Raw genomic sequence first — 27,153 nt, 5'->3', positions numbered from 1 at the left:
AAAACAAGGTTTAGGCATTTGCAATGCGAATAGAAGCTTCCTTTTCTTTACAGTCACAGGACCCTAATTGCCAAGTGGTTTGTGTTGAATTTATGGCCTAATAGCATAACTTTAACTTCAAAATGTGTTCTTTTCTTTGTCAGAGTGGTTGAGTATTCATCTGGGAAGGGCGGGCTGAGATTTGGCATTTCTTCATGCAGGAAAAGTGGCTCTACTACTTTCTGGTTAGTTGGCTTAACCACTTTGTATTTATAAAATGAAGCAGTCTTCTATTTTTTTTTTATCTACGGTTTAATGTTATTTTTCTCCTTCAAAGAAGGGGATAATCTTTACTTTTGCAAGAAAATTGTTAGAAGCTTATTTCTGTCAGGATCCAGGGCTATAGGGGAGAGTATTTCTCTGTAGATCTGGATCTAGCTGCCTGGATTCCAGAAATGGATATTACTTGAAGCAGTCATTCTAGATGACTATCTAGTCTGCCTCCTGAATTCTGTCCTGTGTTACGTCAGGATATGGTTTCATGTTAGTGGTTTATCTTCTTTCCTATTCTGCTTTGCTGCAGACCAGTTTCTCCTTGTTGCCTTTCCCGTGTAAAATGTAGTAGTCTCACCACTGCATTTTTTTTTAATTTTTTTTTTTTAGCCAAATAGAAGGTGTCCTTGCCTGTGGCAGGGGGATTGGACCTAGATGAACTTTCAGATCCCTTCCAACCCAAGTGATTCCATGTTTCTGATCTGGCGAAATTCTCATGCACAGGAAAAGAAGGAAAAGATTTCTGAATCAAACATTTTACTTGATGATTGCAAAGCAAGTGGTAAAAACTGTTGGGGGAAGGATCAAAGGACTGTCCCATTCATAGGTAGCTGGCTAGATGTGTTCAGCTCTGTTATGAACACAATCTATTGGTTGAACGTTGCACCATTCAGTATTGAGGGCTGTCGTGTGGGCATGGTGTGAGGTAATAGTGCAATGCAGAAAGAAATAACTATTCTTGGGGAGTTTTGATGGAGTAAAAGAAGGATTTTTTGTGTCAGACTCTAGATTTAAAATAAATTTTCTGAATTTCAGAGGGAAAGAAAGAGTAAACTTGTGGAAGACAGACAACTAGAAAAATGTAATTTTGGTTTTACTGTATGTTAAAATCTCATTCCTGATTCTTTGGATTAATGGACTAATACATGCTGGTAGATTGTATCCAGTTTCTGTGGAAGAACAAAAAGATCAGATTTTATCAATATGTCAAAAAGGGAAAGTTTATGGATATGCTTAAACCATTCTGTCTATTTAACAGTAGCGTGTTAGGAATTGTTATATCTGAAGGCTTCTTTGGTGGTGTGTAGTATCCATTCATGCATAATTTGGGGGCCCTGTGTAATGATCAGGTGTGTATCAGAAGAGTGGAACTACTGAGCAAATAATCTCCAAAGCAGGTAGATGGTAAATGGAGAAAGGAGTCTTCAGAGTGATTATGAGGAAAGGGGAAGAAAAAACCCTCCAAAACCTAACCAAACAAAAATCATAAAACAAAACCAAACCAAAAAAAAAAAATAATTGACCAAAACCAGGAAGAAGTTTTAAGTGTTGAGCAGGTTTCATAGGCCTCTTTCCTGATTTATGAAATATGCCAGACAAAAGGAAGTAAAGTAGATAAATTCTTTTTGGAATGTTCTGAATTTGAGGTAAATATAGAATATATAAAATGTATTTATTTCAAGAACAAATTAATTAGGTGAAAGTTGGCATTGAGTAAGAGAAGTTAAACTTCCTGGTGATACAGATGATTGTAACCAAAAAGGCATGTCTTTGTCTGAAGTAGATCTAGATTGTCATTGTTCTGGATGTTTTCCTCTGTTATTGTAGTGATAGGCCTAGCATTGAAGAAGGCAGATTTTCTGAAAATATTAGTGCTGCTTGTATTTTCTCCAAATGGTAAATTGAGCTGTGAAACATGTATTCATGATATGAGACAGGATTTTGTGGGCTGCTGTTTTTAATGGAAAGAGAAATTGAGACCTTTGCTACAATAAAAGGACTGTATTTTTTCTTTTACTGCTGATAGCAATAGATAACAAAAAGTTAAATATCATGTTTCTGACACATGGGCCGGTGAGCAAAACCAATGTTTGGAGTGCTAAATCTCATTTAATTTCAGAAAACTTGAGTGTCTTAGAGCTGACTGTGAAGTGCATTGGGTTGAAGGAAAGGCATTAAATGTGCTCTGATTCTTGGATTCTCTTTTCTGTAAAGGATGAAGGTGTTTGTGGTCCTGTTTTTGAACTCATTGTATTGTGAAAAATAAGCATTTGTCATTAGGTCTTGAAGCACAAAAAAAGCCCTAATAAAACCATCACCAGCAAAAAAAGACCCCAAGAAACGAAAAACACCCCACCCCAAAACAAATCAACCACACAAAGAAAAACAAAAAAATCCCACTTCAAAACTCACAAGCAAAAAACTTAGAATCTCTTTTAAGCTTGGTTGATTTTTTTTAAATTTTTTTGTTTTATTATTTTACTTACTAGTGACTTGGATAATGTTTATGGTAAATATAATTTGGCAAATATTAGCTACAGATTTTGTTTAGAGATATTATTAGACCAAAACCATCTTTTAAGATAAATATCTGATTGGGATTTGATTGTAATTGAAATTAAGTTCAGGTCTTCAGCACAGGGGGTGGCTTATGGTAACATAATCAACTCTCTCAACCATCTGTAGAAAAAAATTCTGATTTAAGAAACTGTATCCAAATTCAGAAGTCTTCAGTTGGAATTTCTGATTATTTTTTTAATTTCCCTTCTACAGTTAATTTTTCCACGTGCATGCACAAAGATTTGATTATCTCTCAGAGCTAACAAAAAAAGAGCTTCTTTCACATAAATTCAAAATAATTTTTAATTTATTTTAAAAACCACCTTCAAATTTTTAACTATACATGTAATCTGCTTTCTATTTGTTTTTTGGTTTTTTTTACCCACACACCACTACCTCCATAATTCACTGTGAAACTGTGGAATTGCTGGGAATTGGTTTCACAATCCATCTTAACTAAAATACGGTTCTTTCTGAGGGAATATTTCTTTGAGTTGTGAAATTTCTTCCTCAAAAGTACAGAGACACACAACCTCAGAAGTTAATGGCTTATAGTGGTTACAGGGCAATAACAATATTTTGAGAGTAGAATGTTGAGAGCAGAGTATATCTGGACAGGTAATTAGTTTTTCAGCACTAAAAAAGAATTGGAAAAGTTGTTTGTGCCAGAATATTAGAAGCAAAAATTTGTTTCTTTTCCTATTATTTGAGTATGTTTTTGAAAAGTGATTTGGTTATCAGCTGTATGGAATAGCTCCATTTCGATTCATTTGTAATGTAAACAGATGGGTTTACCAGATGAAAATAAACTCTCAGGAGAGACTGGTATTGGGAGGGAAACTTTAATTTTACTTTGAACTTGAATAAGTTTGCCATTTTATGCTGCTGCATCTCAGTGTTGAAGGAAAGGGGAGAAACAACTCTGAATTTCCTTTTTTTTATTTGTTTTTCTAAACTTGTTATGATTTTGAAAATTCCTTGTGGAAACCATTTTCTCAGGAAAGAATGCAACCAGTGCATTGTGTCTGCATGCCATGAAAAAAGAGGTGGTTTGTTGAAGCAGCAATTCTGACCTTAGTAATATACCTTTTGTAATTACATTAAATGAAAAAAGACATCATGCAGAGAAGGAGGAGTGCTATTTCCTGGAAGAAAGCATTAGAAATTGTGATAATGCAATGGTAACTAGATTTTAAAAGCAATGCATTGCTAGTAGCTTTTTTGTTTGTCTTTGTTTGCTGACAAGCTTACTCAGTATCAGGGCAATGGCTCACCTCCTTTCCAAAGGATGTTGTATGTCCAAATCATTTATTTCACTTTTTTGCATTTGTAATTGTAATATTGTTCATTATTTCCATAGTGAGTGATACCCATGCGGATATATGAAGATTAAAATTTTTAGGTCCCTCAGAATTTCTCACATGCAATTTATTAGCATGGTTCGTCACGTTGGTCACTGTGTCTATTTACTCATGTTCAGCCTAGAGGGAGTAGCAAATTTTGTGTGTGCTTTAAACTGTCAAAAATCGTGAGGAGTATTACAAACTCAACTTTTGAAAATACAGTTGATTAATAGATTGCTCTTCTGTTTTCCCTGCTACAGGTTCGATCTGTGGATGAGATGAATCATGAGTTTCAAGCTCTTGCCCTAGAATCTCGGGGAATGGGAGAGGTAATTATTGAGGGCTCAAAATCCAATTGGTGGTTTGGAAGTTTTGATACAATATAAGACATCTTAAATAATACACATGAAGCAAAGATCTTTACTTAAAACAAATTACTTTTTTCAGGCAACGAAAGATTTCTGTTCTAAGGTGAAGATAAACAGTACTTTGCAAGATCACTGGGGTCATTTTTGTCTGAATCTACTATGTTACTGTGTCACTCATTAAATAGATGGTACTCTTGGGGAAGTGACAGGATAATTTGTTTGAAAGTTTGTACAGTTCTATGAATTGAAGCATGTTTTCAGTATCACTGTGTCTAAACTAGTGAAAAAATTGCTTACTTCATTTGAGAAGCCAAGGAGACTCTGATCTGAAAAGTTTATCTCCACAAAAGGAGCAAGTGGCATACCTTAGGGGAACAGTGTGGTAATTTACTGTTTTTAACTGGTATTTACTCCTTAAAAAGAAGTGTTTAACCAGGGTGAAGAGCACTATTGTATACTTTATCTAGAGGGAAGAGGGACACTTTTTCTGACTTGTCTTGATTTGTTTGGGATCTTTTAAAGCCTTGTAATGTGGGGGTGACAGGATTAAGATCATGGAGGATGACTTGGCTTCTTCAAAAACAGTTCCCTGAATTGTTTGGAAAGTAATCAACATTCATTAGGGTTACATGCCCTGACAGGATGTGGTAATGAAGTAAATTCACATTGAACTTAGATTTCAAGTACTGATCCTTTTCTCTTGCTGGATATTTACCAAATTCACTTGATGGTTGAAACGGTGACAATATTTTCTTTAACTTTCTTAAAATGATGATAGGAGTGTGACCTGTACAGTAGGCGTAACTTATTGATGAAAAAGAAATGCCATGTTGTTGAACATTTCTGGCCTGACACATGACTCCCCCCTCTACCCTGATGAGGCCTCATCTGGAGTAGTGTATCCACTTCTGGGCTCCCCAGCTCAAGAGAGACAGGAAACTTATGGAGAGAGTCAAGCACAGGGCCACCAAGATGATCAGGGGACTGGAGCATCTTCCTTATGAGGAAAGACTGCAGTAACTGGGGCTGTTTAGTCTGGAGGAGACTGAGGTGGAATCTCATTAATATTTATAAGTATATAAATGATGGATGTCAGGAGGTTGGGACATCTGTTTTTTCTGTTGTATCTAGCAACAGGACAAGGAGTAGTGGGATGAAGTTCCATTTAAACATACGAAAAAATTATTTCACTGTGAGGGTGATGGAGCAGTGGCACAGGCTGCCCAGGGAGGGTGTGGAGTCTCCTTCCTTGGGGGTCTTCCTGTGTGACCTGATCTAAGTGGACCTGCTTCTTCAGAGACACTGGACTAGGTGTTCTCTAAAGGTCCCTTCCAACCCCTACCTTTCTATGATTCTATGGTCTCCCATTTGAAATAGTGAATACATGAGGTCCTGTTCATTAGAAAGACAAGCAGCATCACTGGAATTTTTTGTTTCCCACTCCACCAGCCCCTGCTCTTGAAACTCCTTTTGAAAGGAGTTAGTTCTGAAAGATATTAGTAAAGCACCCATGATAATACAGTGTGATAGAGTGAAGAGGTAAAGTTCATATTGCTGTTTGTAGTAAAAGAACAAAGTACTCTGAAATACCAAAAATGGTGAAAGGGAAGGATGATGTAAATGCCTAGGAATTAGAGGTCCATATGCCTACTCAAGCAGATCTTTGTGTTAGGTTATCTCTGACAAAAGGAGATATTTCTGCATGATTATGATTTTGGTGGGGTTTTTTTTGTTGTTTTTTTTGGTTTTTTTTTTAAAACAAAGGTATAACAATAAAAGCCACAAAAAAACAGAGTCCTGTTATGGTAATATAGTGTCACCCTGCACTTATTAGGTTATTATGTCTTTTATTTCAGTGGTGTCTTTTGGGTATCTGGAGGTTAATATAAGTTTATGTCTCTGACTTGGCTTAGTAATTTTATTAATATATTACACAACAATAAAGCAGTTCTGGAATAGATTCCATAGCTGTTTTAACTTTTTTTTATTATAATCTTTTGAAATATTAATGGAAATATCCTTTTAAATACACTTGTAAGCTAGAAGTGATAGTTGTGTATTCTTACACACTGCCCTCTGTCTGTTTTGAAAGGAGTTGAAAGGGAAGTCATGTGAAGTGATCTGCTTCTAGGTATTATGAAGTTGTTCTCTTTCTCATTTTCTCCATCTGGATAGATTTTTCTCTGAACTGAAATAAATTTCTTGTTCATAATTCTAATCCTTCTTGGTCTTTTTATTTCCCTGACCAGGAATCAATATTTGAGGTTAGGCTGTTAAGGTTTTCTTTTCACATCATTGCTAAACTCCTGACTGTCTGTGAATCCTCAAGAAAGTATCTTTTCCATGTGCTAATGTAAAGGAATAGAGTATGAAATCTGTTTTCTTTGCACCATAACACATTTTGGAGCTAATGAGTACTGGAAATCCTTCTGTTAAGTTATCCATCTGAGTTGCATTCAGATGGAGCCTGCTACCAATCAGTATCGGGAATAGGAGAGTGGAACATGTGCCAGATAGACAGTTTACTTGATCTGTCTTGGAATTGTTTAATAATTTATTCTGTAAAGAAACAGTCTAAAGTTTTATTACCAAGAGATCTGCTGTACTGCAGGTATCTTTCCCTAAACGTCTGCTAAAATTTTATCTGGTTAAACATAGATGATGCTTCTGGCTCCGGCTCCCAAAAGCTATTATGACCCTTAAGGTCATAATGATATTCCAAAGAAACACTGACACGTGGTGCTATTTCTCTTCTCCAGGCATCTGTTTGCTGTTTCAGGGCTAGCATAGTGGGCTTCAGGACCTTTAGTTGACTTAATACAGTCATATATAAAATTAATTGCCAAACAGAATATAAAGCTAAATCTCTTTGATAACGGCTATTCTTATAGAATGAAAAATCAAGGCACACACCAATTTTGTTTTAGGGACAATGTATCAATTTCTGGGGTAAAAACTTCAGAGAAATTGTGGAAGACTCTGTAGGAGTAGCTTCTGATCTTAAGGAAAAAAAAAAATTAAGAAGTCCTTACTTCGAGAGCCAGTAATCAAGACTGTGCAGTTACTTATCAGAGAGCTGGATAAGAGGCAGCTTGAGCATAATTGGTTATTATCTATGGATAGAAAAGAGCTTTGTTCATCTGGTAGAGACATAACAGGGATCAAGGCTGATACTGAAAAAGATGATTTAGCATACTTGTTGTAAGAGCTTAGGAAGAAATACAGCAATCTTTTCCACTATTTTGGATAAAAATTGGATTTATTTTTGTAAAGTTTCTTTTTTGTTTGATTCAACGCATGAAATAGTGAGCAAGACTTATGTTATCATAGGGTAAAACATGATAATTTATCTACTTGTATTAATTTGCAATGATTTACACTTGATGAAGTCTTTTTCAGTAGAGCTAATCAAGTATGGTTTTTTTCTTCTCTGTTAAAGAGGAACACAGTTGTTTTGCTTTTCTGAAAAGTACTTTTTTGAGTACCAGAATGAAGTAAGCTTCATTGTGGATTAAAGGGCTGCAAGGGCATGGACTGCTAGAGACAGGGCTGCTCACTTATATGGCAATCCAATAGCTAAAATATCCCTTTAAAGAGAGCATAGTGTATGTCACATCCATCAGCTGTCAAAAATAAGTAAATAATCTAAGTCATTGGCCCTCAGCAAGGTGCAAAATTGCAAACATTTAAAAATTCATTTATTTAAGTATTTGAGGGACTTCTTTGTGGTGTAGAAATTTTACAAAGTTTTGTCTGTAAATCTGTTTGATCTTCAATGGAATACAGTTTAAATTTAACCTCTTGGTGTATAGATGATGCATTATGTTTTGTGTTAAAGATATTCTGTAGTCTTTGAATGCCAGAGTACATGAAGATCACAAGCAGTTGAATATATCTGTTTGGAATTTGAGAGTAAGTATTTAAAAAAACAAGCACAATAAGCAACAAATCAAAGCAAACAGCAACAGGAAAAAAAAAAAAAACTTAAAGAATGATGGTGTTCTACCAGTGGTCAGATGTTTTTCCTCTGATAGAAATCCTGAGAATTAGTTATGAAATCAAAACTAGTATTACAGTGTCTTCTGCTCTAAATTTACATATTAACATTGTGTGATCTGAACACCTGGGTAGAATTTTCTAATTTCAGAGTAAGCATACTTTAGGATAATGCTTATTTTATAACATCCAAACTTAATCTGTTCATTTCTGCCAAGGTTGTGTTAGATTGTGACACTTCCACTTTTGTACTTCCAGTAGGTTTCATGTCAGCTGGACAACATTATTGTTCAACATGGAATATAAGTAGTGTTGCAAACTTGTTACAATATAAAGTTTAAAAGGAAGATCAGATTGCATAGGTTGATCAGAAATTTATAACCTTTCACTTTTAGTTGGACCACAATTGTAAGATTCTACTAAATCTACTTCTTTGTCCTCTGGCAAACTTAATCCCTTACATTTGGAGGAAACTTAGTATCCTGGTGCTTCCAAGGTATGTTTGATTAATACCTGTTCATGACAAAACAAGCGTCTCAGGGCATGTTGTAATAGTATAATACTCTCACAAGCATGATACTCTCCTGTAGTTCTGTTGAGCTTTGGCTGTTTATGGTCCTCCAGTATTAATAAGTTTGTGAGAAACTCAGGAATTTCAGTCAAAATACTTTTTTTCTGTTTCTTGTGAACAGAGCTTCATTGAGTTACGTTTTTTTTTTCTAAATTCACAAAATGTAGAATTTTAAACAGAGTGATACACTTCGCAAAATCTGATGGTTTACAATGCTATCTTCAGAGCTATTCCTTTTCTTCTTTGCAAGTTGTTTTCATTGATGCACCATGTAAACTATGTAAGATGTAGTCTAAGAATACAGGGATTTAGTTACACATTCAAGAGAAAATGTGATGTACAGAGTTTAGCAGTTGTACCACTACTGATGGAAAAAGAAGGAAAAGATAGAAGTGGTGAAGAAAAAGTGAAAAGAATGCTGATGTTGGAGATGGTCTTGTTTGTGTGGTGCTTCTGTCACATCACACCAAATATTTTGTCCTCAAAGGCAGTATACCAGAAGTGATACTGATCTAGTGTGAAACTTTCTACTTTAGAAGCAGTAATGAAAAAAAATCATACCGCTAAATGATATCTTGGGTATGTGGAACTTCAAATTTGAACATCACAGATGTGTAACTGGCAGATCTCTGTGGTCTAAAGGAGAGCTGACTTACCACTGTGTATGTTACTTGCTTTCTAGAATTTGGAACATGATGCATTTCTAAGCCAACAGAACTTTACAATTAACTGCTGCTGTTTCTGGTTATCATGACAGTACTAGTGAAAGGCCAAGATTTTGAGCCAACACAGAAGGAAGGCAGTGTCAGTACAAGTTTCCGAGAGGACTGACTTGGTTTAACACAGGGATTCATTTGAGCAGCTCTTTTAACAACTGCTTCTATATTCTGTAGCTGTCTCCCTTATAATATAAGAATCTTAGTCTTGTTGGGGTCATTTGAGCAATTCCTATATACAGCATCAGTTTCAGTAACAGAACATAACTTTTAAGTGTTCATATATTACTTGGCAGTATGTGTTTCTGTATATAAAGCTGACCCGTATGTAAAATGAATTACATGCCTGCCCTCTTAATGGTATTGCTGATTTTGCCTGTTTATAAGCATACTCAAAATAAAACCATTTTCTCCTTTGGAACAGCTTTTACCTGCCAAAAAGTTTTGGGAACCTGATGATTCAGCAAAAGATGGACAAAAAGGGATATTCCTTGGTGATGAGTGGAGAGAGACTGCATGGGGAACTCCTCGTAAGTGATTGATGTATATGTATTGAAAAGTCAGTGCTGTTTACGGAAAATGTTATTTCAGGATAAAATAAATATTATTTTAATTGTGTATTAAATGTGATTTTCCTTAAATCTTAATTGTGAAAATGTATACTGCACTGATGATTGTGAGCCAGTTATGCTTTTGAAACTAAGATTTTTCATTTTTATTTTATTCTTATTTAATATTACCATCTGTAATGAAATGCAAAACCATTACAAGTTGTATTTAAAAAATACAATAGGTTTTTATTTTCCATTTATTTGTTTTAACAGACCATTCTATGTCCCAACCTATTATGGTACAGAGAAAGCCTGGACAGGGTTTTCATGGAAACAGTGAAGTAAATGCTGTGTTGTCTCCACGATCAGAAAGTGGTGGCCTTGGAGTGAGCATGGTAGAATATGTGTTAAGTTCCTCTCCAGCTGATAAATTGGATTCACGGTTTAGGAAAGGAGCTTTTGTAAGTAATGTGATGTGTTAAGCTTGCCCAGTTACCTACTATGGTCTTGCTGTCTTATATGGTTATATTTGACTGTGTTCCTTTTCTAACTCTTTTCTTTAGAAGGAAGAGTGTAGTTGCTATCTGTTCTCCTTGGTTGGAGGGGGCAGAGAGGGAAGTAGTTTGGGAATTGTGATTAAATAACTGTCTTCAAAGTATTTTCCCAGCATCTTTATTTAAATATAAGAAAAAGATTGCAAAAATATTAATTAAAAAAGTGTAATGGGCATTATTCTAGATATTTCTATTCTGTGTTTCCATACAGATTTGTTTTGTACTAGTTTTAACAGTATAAAATAAACATTATTTCATATTAAGTGTTACTACTTTTTTACTACTTTTAACAGCACCGCTATAGTTAAGGTTGAGTTAGCTCTTCCATTATAAATCCTAGCATTCCTTTTTCACATTTTGGCAGTTATTAATTGCATGTGGTTGAAACTTGATGATCAAGTTACCCACCAAATGCAATTTCATTTAAAACAAACTGTTTGTAATGTTTATGTGCACTTGTAGTGTAGAATTAGGTCACCTTGTGGTGCTCCTATTGTGTTCTGTTCAATATTCAGAATCAAACAGATTCTTTTTCCTCAGGGCACTAGAGATGCTGAAACAGATGGACCTGAGAAAGGAGATCAGAAAGGCAAGGCTTCTCCATTTGAGGAGGACAAAAACAGAGATCTTAAACAAGGAGATGATGAGGATGTTACTAAAATAAGTGGCAGAGGTTTGCCAAATGGAATGGATGCCGATTGCAAAGATTTTAAGTAAGCTTTTAAATCTTTCTCAAGAGGACCAGCATGTCTCTTAAGGGCTTTATTACAGTTCTGGTTTGTGTGTCAGCTTTAAACGTTACCCAGCTGCAGACTGATTCTTCTTACCTCATGTTCTCCCTTTCCTACCGTGCCACATGTTTCTTAGGTTGTCATTAATGTGTGTGTCACTTCTCATGAGACAAATTCATCTTAGTATAGTAATTCTTCCAAGTAAATGAGTACCTTCAAAATGTGGTTAATTAAAGAAGGATGAAAACTTTGACCCTTTTATTTTCAAACTAAATACCTGTTTCTCTCTGCTTCTTTTTAATACTCTCTAGCTTTTGCATCTGATTGTTGTTGTAGAGAGTAAGTCAGAATTTTTATTTTCCTCCTATTTTTGCTAGTGGATACCACAGCCTAATAAAATCATTTCCCTACAGAAGTGAAACCAGTAATTTGACTAGGGAGAAACAATGTATTTCCCTATTCACATAGTTAAATGTCACCTGTTCACACTATAGAATGGTGTTGAGGTTTGGATGTTTTCTTAGAGGAGAAAAAAAAAATCCATCAAGCTCAAGACTTTGAACTGTAAACTCCTATATGACAGCACAGGCAGCTTGTTTTTTCCCAATACTAAACCACATTTTAAATTGGATATTTTTAAAGGATAATCTTTGTTTTTAAATAACTGTTATCTATTTGTAACTGTCATAGAAGAGTTAACAAGATCAGAAAATTAGGGTGCTGCTCATAAATTGATATTCATGTGATGAACATGACCAAATAGTGGTGATTTCACTAGTTAATTACTAAACCAGTATATTAAAATGCATACTTGAATCTCATATGTATTTCCTACCCTTTTAAAAAAGTATGTTTTTACCTGAGCTTAAGGAGGGATTCAAGTCTATCTTTCAAGATGTATTATCGAAAATAATACAACACCAAGCATATCGTAAATTAGTTTCTTTTGGATGCATGCTGCAATAAGCACAGTAAACAGTTACCTTCAATACTTTGTGTAGAAAACAGCACAAATTTTGTCTTGATTTTCTTAACCGGTATCTATTACAGTTTTGAAATAGTTGCTTGCCAAGTACCTTGTGTATTATTTAAAGAGAGAAGTTATTAAAAAATATTCAAGTGCAAAAAAGCATCCAAAGCCAGTAAACCTCTCTCTCTCTCAAAAAAAAAGGCCATCTAATTAAATGGGCCGTATAAAGCCCTCCAAACAGAGGTTTATAATTGAAGTATTGACACAACTTTAACTATAGCAACAGAACAGCACCTGTATAAAGAGCAACCTATATTAGGTAAATAAAGAAACTTTGTCCTGTCTTCTTCCTTGTATTTTTATTGTACTTGCAGCTTTTAAAAAAATAAATAAGTACTGGAATAACTGCCTTTTTCCCTTTTTGTTTTTCACTTGATTGATATTGTATGCCACTTGGGAAGAATAGGAATATTAAGTGGCTTCAAGCTTGGGTTTTGTACATTGAGCTAGCTAGGACACTTAGATGGTAGCCAGTATGTTACAGATAATTGTCGTGAGGTTGGTTGATATGTTAAAAACCCCTACCTTTAAAATATTTTGTCCAAAATAGTAGATGGTACACTCTAGTTAATAAAACTCACTAAGAGAATGCTTTCTGACTATATAGTCTTTAGAGTCAGTATCAGCAAATATGTACTGGCACATTTCATTTATCTTGTGCTTCAGTGAGGAATAAATACTTTAGCTTTGGAGCTCTGAAGAGGGAAGAGAACAGGTAGCACTAAGACAGTATTTCTGTCTTAGAATTAGCAGTGTACAACACTGGTCTGGCAGCATGCTGCTAGAGTAAACATACTTTCATCCTGCAAGATGTCATTTTGTATCTGAGCCCAGTTTTCACAAGCAAACTTAACTGGAAGTTGTATGTTTTCTGAGAAACAGTATATAATTACCAAGTTCTGCCAGCACAATAGTGCTATTAAGAGATCATCTATTCTTTCACACAACTCCTTCATAGTAGTTGACTTAGACTTTTGCCAGTAAAAATTTGGTAGAATAAACAATGTGACCTGACACAGAAGGTGGATTACCACTCCAGATCAAGATACCCGAAATCTAACCAAATACAGGCTGGAAGTCTGCTTAGGACATGAATCTGTTGACATCTCACTTCAGATGTTTGCCTGTAGGTATTTATAGGTGCACAGAAGTTCCTTCGAGGGAACTACAGTGGTGATGTAGTCAATACAGTAGAGATGTATCTCTCATATGGAGATGAGAAATCGATTCAGCTTTCACCCTAAAGTAAGAACCTGATAACCGCTCAGTTGAGTTACCATCTAGGCTTTTGTCAATGACATTGACTGGATTTTCTTTCCCTCTGATGGGAACTTAAACATTACTGTACCTAGAGGTGTGTTAAGTGTAGCTATCTACATCTCAGTTGCCCCCAGCCCTTCATATTTGGAAGCTGAACTTGCAGACATTTGGCATAGTAAATGATTTGTAGCTCCATAGCGCTGTCTTGTTGACATCAGAAATGAAACACCTATGATTTGCTCAATCCTAAAGAATTTCCTCTGGAACAGGAATCTACATCTGTTCTTCGGGAAACTGAGATAGAATCAGTGGGATTATATTAGGGATACTTTTTTCCCCTATACCAATCATCTGGTGTAGTGTGATTTATTAAATGAGTTGTGCAGGAAATGAAACTTTTTAGTCAGATGCTAAATTAGGTGGTTATTAGTCCATTTTATTTGAGGTAGAAAATGTATTTACTTTTGAGATGTGAAAGGTACTTGCTGTAATATATGTTTGTCTTTTCTAGTTGGAGTTTTATTGTCTCTTTCTTTCCTTTGTCATGAGATGCACTTAGCCATTTCCTTTTCTGTTTGTTGGGGTTTCTTTTGTTTATTTCTCTTCAATACATTTTCTAATAATTCCTGTCACTACCAAAATGCAATAAAGAGCCATCCCAAAAGTTACAGGTGACCCACAGTTCACTCCATTTCACTCAAAACCACCTCAAAGATTAGTTTTTCTCACAGTGATTTGAAAAGCTGAATAGTCTTAAAGTTTAAAGATATAAATAAAATTATACTTTGAAATGAAATGTGTCCTTTAACTTGAGCCATCAATGCATGCTGGTTAAAGTTGTTGAGATCAATCTGTCACTCTTTTTTTAGAAAATTTCAAAGTTCAGAGATTCTTTTAAAATAGGAATGCTGTACTCTATCCACGGGCAGCTTTATTTAAGATTGAAGAGTATCTTGAATTTCTTCTAAACAGTCGTACCCCTGGAAGTCGACAAGCCTCCCCAACAGAAGTAGCTGAGCGCTTGGGCCCCAATCCCAGCACCACAGAAGGATTGGGTCCACTTCCCAATCCTACAACCCACAAACCTCTGGTAGAAGAATTTGCAAATCCAGAAAATCAGAATCTAGATGCCATGGAACAAGTTGGTCTCGATTCTCTACAGTTTGACTATCCTGGCAATCAGGTACAAATGGACTCTTCAGGAGCTACTGTAGGACTTTTCGACTACAATTCTCAGCAGCAGGTTAGTACTGAACTTGAAAACATGTCAAGTTGTTCTTTTAGGCGGTGCATTATCGTATTTGATAATCATTTAAGCATGTAATTTAGTCGAAGGCAAATAAATGTGGATAATTTTCTTTAGTAACTCATTAGGATAGAAATTTAGTTTAAAATCTTTATTTTTAAGTAAATTCCAGTATATCATAGCCTGTCTTTGGAAAACTGAAATGTATCTTTTTTTTTTTCTTTTTCATTAGCTTTTCCAGAGGACTAATGCTCTGACCGTTCAACAGTTAACAGCAGCCCAGCAGCAGCAATACGCATTGGCTGCAGCCCAGCAGCCACACATAGGTGAGGTTTTTGTAAAGTACACGAGGCATCCCTGTCAAAAGGGATGTGTCGCTTTGATATAACCCTTTCAGTGTTACCCACAGTATTCTAATTCAAATAGATACTGATCAGTCGACCTGTTTTACCAGTTCTCTTGAAAACTGCATATAATGATTGCGTAAGACTGTCACATCATTAGAAAAAGTTTTCTGTGTAATTTTTTGCCTACTTTTAACTGCTGCATATAAAGAAATTAAAAATATTTTTGCTTGTGTAGCAAAATAGTTGAATTTTAATGGGAGAAAAAGTAAACACACTTTTCTGCTATATGTAGCAATAGGAATGCTACCTGTATTTGCTAAAATAAGAAAAATATTCAATTCCGGTGTTCTGTTGCAGTTTAGTGGTTTTGATACTCAGTTAGATCCTACTACAATGGCTTTTTGAAATCAAACTTGTGTTAATTCTTTCTTCTTTGTCAATGGCACCCTTTAAAGAGAGAGCTCTTTATTCTTGCGGTTACCCTTCTTTGTGATAGAGTCTGTTCTTTAGCAAGCTTTTCCTGTCCCTTGAAAGTACATCAGTGAATTAATTACATGCATAAACTTTGTGGTGTGCTGGCAACTCAACAAGGCTGTATTTCAGTGGCCACAGTTTTATGTGCTGCTGTGGGGAACCTGTGTGTTTGGGATGAGAGGGGTTGCTCATGGATGCAACTTCTTATTTAAGGAAGGGAGTTCCTTGAATTCTGACACTGCAGGGCAGGTTTAAGTACTCTTACCTTTCTCAGTCTTTGCCACTAGGCTATTGAGATGTGTGGACCTCCCCTTCCTCTGTGAGGGAAGAAGTGAGAAAAGAGATTTCTCAGGATCAGAAAGGCAGACAGAAGTAAAAAGCAGCATCTCCGAAGGAGCATGTCCATGCTCTCCTGCGATATGGTGACCCTATCCCACTAGCTTGTAAGGTCTATTTGGACAGGGATCAGCAGCCTATAGCTGAGCTTAACAGTGGCAGCTCTTCAGTGTTAACTAACATAGTCATAGAGCTGGCAGCATGGCAAATTGAGATGTTTGTGTGAGCCCACAGGTCCTATCTTTGACTCCTAAACTGCCAAAAAGCCTCTGCTTTGTATAAAGTGCTGACTGAACAGTCAGCTGTATCTTGCTCCTTTCAAATGCAGCTTCTTCTGATGTGCATATTAATAGAAATTTAGCAAGAAGCCTTCTGTTTGGAAGGAAGAACATAGTTTGACATGCTGTGCTTGTTGGACTAGTTGCTGCCTCCATGCTGGAGAAAGTGTGTGAACCTCACTTGACAGGGGAAACTGTAGCAATGCTTTGTTTGATGACTGAGTTTCTTCAGTTGTCTCCTTCCATTACAATTCTTACATAGAATTTGGATTCTTGGAAGTGAGATTAGCATCTCATAACACAGTTATCTGATTTAAATTATCTGTTTATGCTTTTTTCCCTATTGTCAGTGAAAAGAGATTTGTATCTCTGGCAGGTGATTCATTCTATCTGCTTAGACGTTAGGTGATTTGTCTGATGTAGATTTAGTTGTAAGACCAGTGTAACTTTTAGATAAAGCTAGGCAAGATAAATTCCACTTTGAGTAATCCCTTCTGTATAAGAGTGACTAGATAACGAGAGAAATTTCCATGGAGTCTGTAGATCAAGCAAAACAAAGCTGTTAGGCCTTGGGATTAGTAAGAAAGGACTGATGAGATGACAGAGGTGTTTATTTCCATAATGGTGTCCCTGCTCTTAGAAACTTCCAAAGTACAAGCAGTTCTGATTTTAACAGATATGCTTTGTGATTTGATTGGTTTGAATATGATGATGCTTGCTAAGTATGTTAGCTATAATTAAACTCTGTTTATTACTGTAGCAGGCGTATTCTCAGCAGGCTTGGCTCCAGCTGCTTTTGTGCCAAACCCATACATTATCAGTGCTGCTCCTCCAGGTACTGATCCATACACTGCAGCAGGATTAGCTGCAGCAGCTACCCTAGCAGGTAACTGACCACTTTCTAGTGTCTATCTTGAATTTTACTGAATGAAATTAGGGAAAAAAGTTGAAATTGATCCTGTTTGTTATTCTCTGTAGTTGAATTTCTAGGAAGGAGGATCATGTAGGAAAACTAATACTGAAGTTTTGAAGATTTTCACTAAAATGTGACAGTTTCTGTATGAGTATTTCTTTCCATGGGACTTATATAGGCAACAATTAGGTTTCTTCTGTTCTAAAAATATTTGAATGTAATAAGTGTTCATCTGACAGTAGTAGTAGGTATTATTTTCAAAAGATGAGACAGCCTTTCCTTGTATATTTTTACTTGGTGCATTAATTTTCTAATTCCAGGTTTTCTCATTCCCAGTGGGCATGAGAGTAAAGATGATCTCCAGTGTGCTAGGAGGACCAGACAACAGATAAAGCCAATTCTGAAATTCAGGAAAATGTCTTTAAAAGTGAATAGTTCTCACTGTAAAGCAGCACTGCTGAGTGTTCAAGTCCCAGCTAGTGCTCAAACCTGAAACATTTTGAAAAAAAACCTTTTATCTCCAGTTAGTGATTTCACAGGAGGGGCAGTAGAACAAACTAAAATAGAAGTATACATAATGCATTATATGAGTAATATGTTGGTATGGTTAGCTCATTCTTCTATAGGTTCTTTATCAATAGACTGGAAGAGGTAAGTGTGATGTAATGAGCAAGGGAGGCAGAAGCAATAGTGGTGTTTATAGGCAAAGGAAGCAGACAGAAAGGGTAATAGATGATCAAAGTCTCAGTACATCACTATCAGGAGGATGAATTTGGTTTGTTCTGTGATGTTCTGAAATGATTTTTTTCCAACAATGAAAACTGATTTTGAGTGTTCTTTGGAGTACAGGCTTTGATTACTTTGTCACCTGAGTCTCAGAAGGGTACTTATTTGTTCATTGAGAAGGTAGGGTTTGATGTGAATGTTTTCAATTAACCCATTTGTGTTCACGTATCATTTAGGCTAATACAGGAATTTGTCTCTTTTTAATACCTATTTCTGTTTTGACATTTAGAAGATAGATCAATGAGGGATGCTACAAATATTATAAACGATTATTTTAACTAGCTACAATAGATGAAGTAATCCTGTTTTCTGGTTTTAGGTCCTGCTGTGGTTCCACCTCAGTATTACGGTGTTCCATGGGGGGTATATCCAGCCAATTTATTTCAGCAGCAAGCTGCAGCAGCAAATACCACAGCAAATCAGCAAGCGGCTTCACAGGCACAACAAGGGCAGCAACCGGTATGTTCTTCATAAAAAGAAGATGTGCATTTAAAGTCTTAACATTTACAGTGTGTAAGGATCAGCTTCTAGAAAATTTTAGGTAATTCAGATGTTGTATCAAATGAGAAATGAATATTTTAAATCCTCAATGTCTTTACATTATTGATTATAGTTATCTTAAAAATTCACTTCCTGCGTACTAAGTGTCCAACTTATTTTGCAGTCCTGATTTGTTATACTAAGAAAATTTATAAATACCTCTTTTAATCGAGGTTATTGTTTATGTTTATGTCCAGATAATGCTGCTGTTACTGTTATTCAAAAATTAAATTTAAAAGCTAATCTAGAAAGCTGACATAAGGTACTGATGTTTTAACAATTTAGGAAAGATTTTTTTTTTAAGTTCTTTAAGCTTGAAAAAAAAGTCTGTGTTTTTAGCAATTAGATCAAAAATGGGATATTACACATTTTTCTTTGCTTCTTTAAAATGTAGGGAAAACAAAGGTATTATCAGTAGTCATGTTGCTTCATGGGGAAGGAGGATTGCCCTGGATATCTTTTGGCATCAGAGTAATTGTATTACATCACCCTGTGCCATATTGTTTTTGCCTTGGTAAATCAGGAGTAAGCAATTGTTACAAGAGCTTGTTGCAATTTCCATTTCTTTAAGTAACTTAAAAAACTCATTTTCTGTGGTTACTCTGCATGTGTTTTTAAATATATTACACGACCTTCCAGTAAATGACCTTTCTCCACAAAGGAAAAACCTAAATTTTGAAAGATCTTATGTTAGAGTGAAGAATATTATGGTTTTTGGTTTGTTTTTTTACTAGCAATATGATGAATTTCATTGCCATTCTTATAAATTTAAGTGACTTTGAGTTACCATGAAGTTCCATGGTAGCTTCTTCACTGTTTTAATGTTCAGGTGGATCTTTCCTCTTACTGATTATTGCTATCGGTGAACTACATTAATAACTGAATGTGTATCAGCTCTCCAGTGTGGTGTTTTGCTATTGCTTGAAAAGTAGTACCCAATTTATGCAAATCACGTGTAAGATATTTTGTGAGAATATTTTGTGAATTGTGCTTTACTTTGGACCTGGAAAAGATTAGTTTAACAAAGAGTAATATCGTGGTTACAAGAGTTTAGATTGCTTTTCAATCACATTTCCAAAGGTACATTGTAAGAATGTAGTAAAATAAGTCTATGTTGCATGGTGATGGTGTTACGTGGATTCTTAAGGCTTAGTGGGTACATGTGTTTTTACAGCACTGTTGGCGGCATGGTGTTAATTATTTAGACAAGTTACTGCAAGCTCTGAAGTATTCCAACTTACAGCATGCAACTGCCTGAAAATAATGTAAACAAATGTATTTATCAGGGAAGGGCAGGTGTTCAGTTAAAAAATAATGCATGTCATAAATGTATTGCTCTTAAAGGTTTTCTTCCTTATTTTTATACTCATTACCACCAATGGAACATACATGGGTTCTGCTGTCCAGAGTAGGACAGGTATTTTTGTTGTCACAGATGTCAGCAGAATAGTTTATGCCTCTTACTCTTTGTATGGATGTATCCTGAAACCGCTAAGATGGAATATTCCCAAAATTAAGATCAGAGTGAAGTGTATGTGCAAATGTGCAAAGCAACTGTTCTAGACCTTTTTTAGTATACAATGGCTTTGCTTCCTTACCTTTTAAGGAGAGGGTGTTGTGTTGGCCTCTTCCAGGTTCTTCGTGCTGGAGCAACTCAGCGCCCACTCACTCCCAATCAGGGTCAGCAAGGGCAGCAGGCAGAGTCACTTGCAGCAGCTGCAGCAGCAAATCCAGCTTTGGCTTTTGGTCAGGGTCTTGCTACAGGCATGCCAGGTATGTATGTTATCAGTGGATTAAGAGAATCAATGAAAGTTAAAATATTGGTGTTACTAGATAACAGATTAACTGTCAAAGTCCTGCTACATTTCTGATAAGCTGCTTAAAGCTACGTAAAACTAACTCAATTCTGTGTTGTTCAGTTGGATTAAAATACTGACACAGGATTCTTAGAGCACAAGAAATTCCTCTAGCTTTTTTTTTTTTTGAGCATTTTCTCTGTACTTGTTATAAATGTATGCACAAGGAATATTTATTGTAGATTTTTGCAGGATAATTTCATATATAATGAAGCAACTACTTACTATCTTAAAAGGTCATGAGATGTCTGATTATTCTGATGCAACATGAAGCATTAATTTGTCTTTCTGAAGTAATTTTTTACTTGTGGCATATAACAATAATAATAATCTAAAATTCAGAACACAAAATTATGACATGGAAAAGAAAGTTGCTTCTTAACCATGTCTTAAGATCCCAGCGTGCTTGAAGTGGAAGTACTCCAAAGCTTGGAGGCTCCGATCCTTTTAGCATGTGTGGATTCCAACTTACCGAGGAATCATTGTTATTAGTGTCAGTACATGTGTCATAATGCACAATGTGTACCTTGAACTTCAGCATCACTTTTAAGTATTTGATACAATTACCTGAGCAGGTAACAGTTTCAGTGTACTTGGTGGTTCCTCAGTGTGAAAGTTAAGAGTGCACACAGGTAACATTACATGACATTGATGGTAGCTGCCAATGCATTTGACTTGTGCAAGTTCTCTCCTCTGTCAGCACTACTGTGAAATGCCTCACAGCCTGTAGGAGTCCAAAGTAGTTTGTTACTGAATGCTCCAGGATTGCATTGGGCACTTTGCTTCACACAATCAGATTTTACACCTCTAACTGCAGAACAGACTGTCTCTTCCGATTTTCTTGTCTGTTTTTGTTCTGTAACAGCCATTTTTATTTCTTCTCATGCAGTAGTATCTCCACCTTTTAGCACCTTTCACCTAAAATAAGGAATCAGCAAAGTGTGCTGTCACAGCACCTGTCAAGTGGTATCTCTGCACCTCACCAAAGCATGCAAACATAAGCATCTTTGCAAAAGCATCAAAGCTTAGATTATAGCTTTTTGTGTGTGTATGTTGGAGTAAGTGTGTTTACAGTTATTAGTTCTGGTTTTGGACATGGAGCTCTAAGACTGTGGAGTGACCTTTGTCTTTTAAAAAAATCTTGACACTGATCTTGAATCAGATCAACACCTGAGACCTTGACCCAAGCCAGATTTGTGGCATCGTTATAGGAAGACATTAAAAAAGACATTATTTTAGAAAAGTATCTGTCTTAAATAATTCAAGAGTAGTTCTTAAACCCACAAAAAGATCTCCTATCCGAAAGGATGATTGAAAGTCATCCTATGTGATGAAATACGTGAACTCAGTAATGTGGGAGCCTGTCCTGTGAAGACTGGACCTAGGGGCTTTTTACTTCCTCCGTTAAGCCCTAAAAGGGCAGAAACCTTTTTATTTGGTTTCTATTGCAGGTTGCTTCTTTGTCCCATCTGCCACGTGCCAGGATGGCCAGAGAAAAACTTCCTTCATGTAAAAGTATTTTAGACTTCTATAGCAGGAATTGTGTGCAAATGTCTCTTCAGCCTTACTGACCACACTCTTACAGGGAAAGGGGCTCAAAATGTAAACAGAAAGGACAGTTATTTCCTCAACCATTACAAGCTGGTTTTGTAGTGAATCATTGGGAGTGCTGATGATTCCTCTTTGTAGGTGAAGCATATAGGATGATGAAATGAATACAGACCATTTTAGGTGGGAATCATGATATCGTTTCAGATATCTGTATTTGAACTAGATACCTAAGACTTCTTACATAACTAGTGAAGAGAAATAGGAACTTTGAGTCTTGATTCATTTGACTATTTATTTGATTAATTAGAATAAAGTGAATTTTGCTCCAGATATCTTTTTCAGTTCATTTACTGTAGAAGAGTCAACATCTCTAAGTTATATCTGGGACAAGAGGCAATAGGTATAAACTGGGAAAACAAGAGGTTCCAAAGAAACACAAGGAAGAATTTTTTCACTGCGAGGGTGACAGAGCACTGGAATAGGCTGCTCAGATGGGTTGTTGAGTCTCCTTCTCTGGAGACATTCAAAACCCACCTGGACAAGTTACTGTGTGACCTACTCTAGATGGTCCTGCTCTGGCAGAGGGGTTGGACTAGATGATCTGTCAAGGTCCCTTCCAACCCTTAAGATTCTGTGATTCTGTGATACCAGAACGTGATTAAAGGAATCACAGGTAGTAACCACTGAACAACATATACAGTGTAATAAGCTGAATATATGTGGAATTCTTGTTTCAATGGACTTAGATATTTTACAAAAAAGTGTAGATCCAAATGGAGTTTCAAACTTTTAAATATTCTTTACACAGAGAGTATTTTTGTAGTTCGACTTCACTGTGATCTAAGAAGTTAGAATATATAACTAAGCTTGTGCATACTGCTGTCTTAGATTGTTTCAGCTGCTTTTGTACAGCCCTCATGTTGGATGGAGTTGATGAGCTATCCCAACTATGAGATTGTTTTCTTTTTCAAATTTGGTATTTCTTTACTAATTATTCAGGGAAATGTATTCATATAGCACTTAAGGCACATATCCTAAGTGCATAAAGAAGGTGTCTGAAATCCAGGTTACTTTTCACATAACATTAGATTTGTCTTCAGAGAAAAAAAGATTCTTAAAACTGACGAAAATTAAATACTTTTTCCATTAGAGTTGTGCAATTACACTTTAAACACTTCCAGTCCTAATTTATCAGATCTTTTGGTAACCAAGGATTCATAAAAAACAGACAGTTTCTGATTGAATACATGTGCAAGACAAAGTCAGATGATACTCCCAGTTTAATCATAATATGATCAGTGTATGTTCTTTTCTACTAATAAAACCAGTCCTTATCACAGATAGTGGCTGGACTCAGTCATCCAAACTCAGGAATCTGCACGTGACCTTGGTTATCTTAGGAGCCATTGTGCTATGTGAAGATCTGTATCCCAGTGCAGTGACTGTAGAGGGGCTGCAGAGCTGCTCAGCCTACCCTTAAATAGATGTCAAGTGGTGGGTCAGCTGAATCCCTCCAGAGACTTCGTTGACCGCAATGGTTAGATCAGATGAAACTTGGTTGTATTGAATTTGTGCAAGTGATGCCGTTAGCACTAACTGTAATGGTGCATCTGGCATGCAAGTGGGCACATAAATTGACTTGTCTGAAAAACATGTATAAAACATTTAAATCAACAATTTCTGTCTATTGGCATAGCATTTTATTATTACCTAGAAGAATTTGAAGTGTGATATTGCAGTGGGCTGTGTGTTCTGTGCCTCCAGGTACTATAAAATAGAAGTCAGATTTAATGTAGCAGACATACAGGGAGTTATGGTATTGGTAAAGTTATGGTTATAGAAAGCATAAATCAATTACTGTTAGGATAGTAAGTTCTAAATTTTATTTGTAAGAGAACAAGGGCAGAGATAAGGCTGTGCATATCTTCATAACAAATGAAAGGTTATAGCAGTTTAAGTTTTGGTGAGCTTGGGAGACTGAAGACTGCATCATTTAAAGTTTAAGAGCTAAATCTTTTTTCAAATAATTTAATATTCAAATAATTGCATCTTGGGAATATTGAGGAGGGAGAAACTCTAAATTTTGTACATGGGGAGTGAGGACTCTACAGTGACTTACAAGTTGTGCTCCTGAGCAGAGGTGAGATAGTTGGGGGAGAGAGAGATGTGTCAGGATGATAGTGTTAAAAGGGGCAGATAATTGAGTTGGCAGTAAGAATTGTCACATCTGTTAACTTAAATTGAGTAGAGAGAAGTGACAAACTGACATACGTCTGGGTGTCATCAGTGAGGAAAGTTGCCTGGAGGGAAGGGAGTAGGAGATCTGGGCAGAGCTTTGTGGTATTACATACAAAAATGTGAGAAGGGAGTGTGGAAGTATCCAGTGAAAGACACTGAAGAAATTACTGGGTAGATAAGAGAAACATTAAGAATGGTCTGTATGAGCCAAGAGAACAGATTTCCTTTCATTCTCTCATTCTTTAAGAACGTTTAAGGTTTGTGTGAAAAGAATCCAGAAAGTTTTCAGAGTCTGTAGTTTGGGAGACATTTAAAAATCATTTCAGCAAAGCACGGTACTGGTGAAACAGATTGTTTACTTTCATATTCCTTGCTGATCTGGAGACAGTAAGTGTAGACAGAGCAGTTGAATTCTAAAATATATGATTAGGAACCAGTTAGGAAGCAAGGAATATATTTTAGTGTTTTAGTTTTTTAGTTGAAGTGGAAGACCACAGTAAGCTTGAATGTAAAAGCACGGAAATAGTTGTTAATTTGGAGGGGAAATTGCACAGCCGCAGGGAGATAATGATGTGATGGGAAGGTAATAAAAACTGAAATGGGAGGAGAGAAGGAATTGGAGGGGAGAAGATCTTGCAAGTCATGATCTTTTCTTTGATAAGAGAGAAGGCTGGGAAATAGTTTATATTTTTGTGCTCCCATCTCTGAAGGGGAGTGAAAAGTTTATAGTATACTGTGAAGGAAGGCAGAAGACTTAAGTTTTGCTATGAGAGCTGTCCTTCAGTTCTTTGATCAAGACAATCTCTATGAAATAATATTTTTTTATGTCAGAGCAAGTAACTTTATATCTTTGAAGCTGCAGATGCACATAGCAAGATCTCAGTAATTGCACGAGTAGTTGTACATGGATTTGTTTTAGTAGAAAGTTGAGAGACCCCCTATTCCAGGTCAGAATGCATTCATTTCAGAGAGTGGGAGCACAGAAGCACCCATCAGTTCTCATGCATAGCTTGAACCTTCTGTGGTGATCAGTATCTTGATATGAATGATCTAGCTTATTATTACTAATTTTAAATGACCTGTTTGTGGATGACATCACAAGTAAGATAGTGTGTGGAAGTATCAAGAGGAACTGGGCACTTTGTAATATGAAGTGACATTTTTTAGTTCTGTAGTCAATACTAGTCAATTATTTTAGAAAATATAAAATTAATTTATTAAACTGCATTAGTATGAATCCCAGGAAATTTAATGTGTGCAATACAGTGTAAGTTACCTTTTTGTTCTGTTCCTCCAAATATTTTGCATTGGAAAATAGGTTTGTTTACATTGTGGGCCTGTAGTCATATAAAATGCTCTAGTTTCACATGAGCACAAGGGTGTAAATATATAAGCAGTAGCATTATCTGTATTTTGAGTGTTTCAAGAGTGTAGGTGGACAGAGTAAATACTGGTAAGTATTTGACAATTCTGAGTTCTGAACTTAAGTGGGATTTGATGATATGGCAGTAACAAATGACAGGACCAATGTGGTTATCAATTGAACGTTCCATGACTAAAAGCAGAAATTATGTGGATACTAGTAATAAAACATTGCTAATGTATACAGGGACATATTTTGTATGCTTTCCTACTACGTCACTAATTTCAAATATTCTATCCTGTGTTCTGTATAGAATGACAATAAAACAGTCAGCAGTCTCTCTCAGCTTTCCCGGCTTTTGGAGTATAGCAACTATTCTTAGTGGTGAAGGTGGTGGAGCGGCACAGCATAGCTTTGTAGGTGGAAGAAGCAGTGGTACCCATAGCAGAGGTTTCTTAACCGATTTAATTGTAAGAACTGGATTTGGTTGTTTTTAACTAGCCGAACTTTCAGACTCTGTGGAAGAAGGCTGTCTGCTTCTGCTCTTGGTGGGAAAGAGAAGGCAGATGCACCTGAAATGCAAAATAAGTAGTGAGCAGCGAGAACAGGTTTGGAATTATAGTAATGCCAAGTTTTCATAACCACTATGTTCCATTCAGCTTCAGAAACGTGAATTGAACCTAAAGGTCTAGATTTTCATCACTCCTGTCCTTTTCAGTTACTATTTGAGTCTCCTTTGTATCTTCAGTTTTTCTTAGTGTGAGAAAAGTTGAACCTGTGTCTCCAGCTTCCCTGCAGAGTACCATGGGCCAGTAGGCAGATGGTGTTTCCAGCTCTGTTTTTGGAGGAAGACGTCTAGGCAGAAGACATTACAGAGATATTTTAGAAATTGAGGAGAAAATATGACTTGGAAGCCTGGTGATGGAGATACTCAGCTGGAATTAGAGGCTGAGGTCTTTATGTTCAGTTCTATATGTATTTCACTGAGAACTCTGCCAGACCTAGTTCAGAACATGCATGGAAGCTGACTTAAAATATTATGTAATATCTAGGTTCTTAAACATGTAAAAATAGATGTGTGATTTTTGCAATCTTGACCTTTTTACCAATAGCATTAGTATGCATTTCAACCTAAGAGCAATGGGTTTGGTTTTTTTGCTTTCTAAGAAGAGTCAGCCTAAAAATGAAACCATGTTATCTTTTCATTGTCAGCACCTTTTTCTGGATTATTCTAGCTTGTCTGCCTTTTTTTATGGATTCTTACTCCGGTTGTTCTACTTCATTATAAAGTCTCAGAGCTTTAATTATCTTGCTCTTATCCTAAATCAAGGTTTATTGCTTTGCTCTTTGTTGTCTCGCTTGCTTTCCTTGTATTCATATCTCATATCTTGTTTTCTTTCCTCCTGCTTGCTTTTCTCCCCCAGTTCCAACTCTTTAACTGTCAACTGAATGAAATTATACTTGGATTACAGTCTTTTTTTTCTGTGAAACTGACTGATCCAAGGTATTCCTA

At 36.1% G+C, this 27,153-nt stretch overlaps 1 protein-coding gene across 9 annotated transcripts in view; it reads left to right on the top strand.

Annotated features, from left to right (window-relative positions):
- PUM2 (pumilio RNA binding family member 2) overlaps nt 1–27,153 on the top strand; it is a 70,457-nt gene that overhangs the window by 17,815 nt on the left and 25,489 nt on the right. For 6 of the 9 annotated variants that reach the window (XM_061989955.1, XM_061989954.1, XM_061989953.1 and 3 more), the window contains exons 2-10: nt 4,196–4,264; nt 10,011–10,116; nt 10,411–10,598; nt 11,232–11,404; nt 14,685–14,955; nt 15,191–15,284; nt 17,154–17,279; nt 18,412–18,551; nt 20,267–20,405. In XM_061989955.1, the coding sequence (XP_061845939.1) occupies nt 4,214–4,264; nt 10,011–10,116; nt 10,411–10,598; nt 11,232–11,404; nt 14,685–14,955; nt 15,191–15,284; nt 17,154–17,279; nt 18,412–18,551; nt 20,267–20,405 (1,288 nt within the window). In that variant the 5' untranslated portion in view covers nt 4,196–4,213. Of the gene's footprint in view, nt 1–4,195; nt 4,265–8,694; nt 8,796–10,010; nt 10,117–10,410; nt 10,599–11,231; nt 11,405–14,684; nt 14,956–15,190; nt 15,285–17,153; nt 17,280–18,411; nt 18,552–20,266; nt 20,406–27,153 lie in introns of those variants that run through there. The other 3 variants (XM_061989951.1, XM_061989949.1, XM_061989952.1) reach the window with 2 other exon arrangements.

Source organism: Colius striatus, chromosome 2 (genome assembly GCF_028858725.1).
Source record: "Colius striatus isolate bColStr4 chromosome 2, bColStr4.1.hap1, whole genome shotgun sequence".
Lineage (NCBI taxonomy): Eukaryota > Metazoa > Chordata > Aves > Coliiformes > Coliidae > Colius > Colius striatus.
The sequence above is the reverse complement of the archived record's forward strand: the minus strand, read 5'-3'. Positions and strand labels throughout refer to the sequence as shown.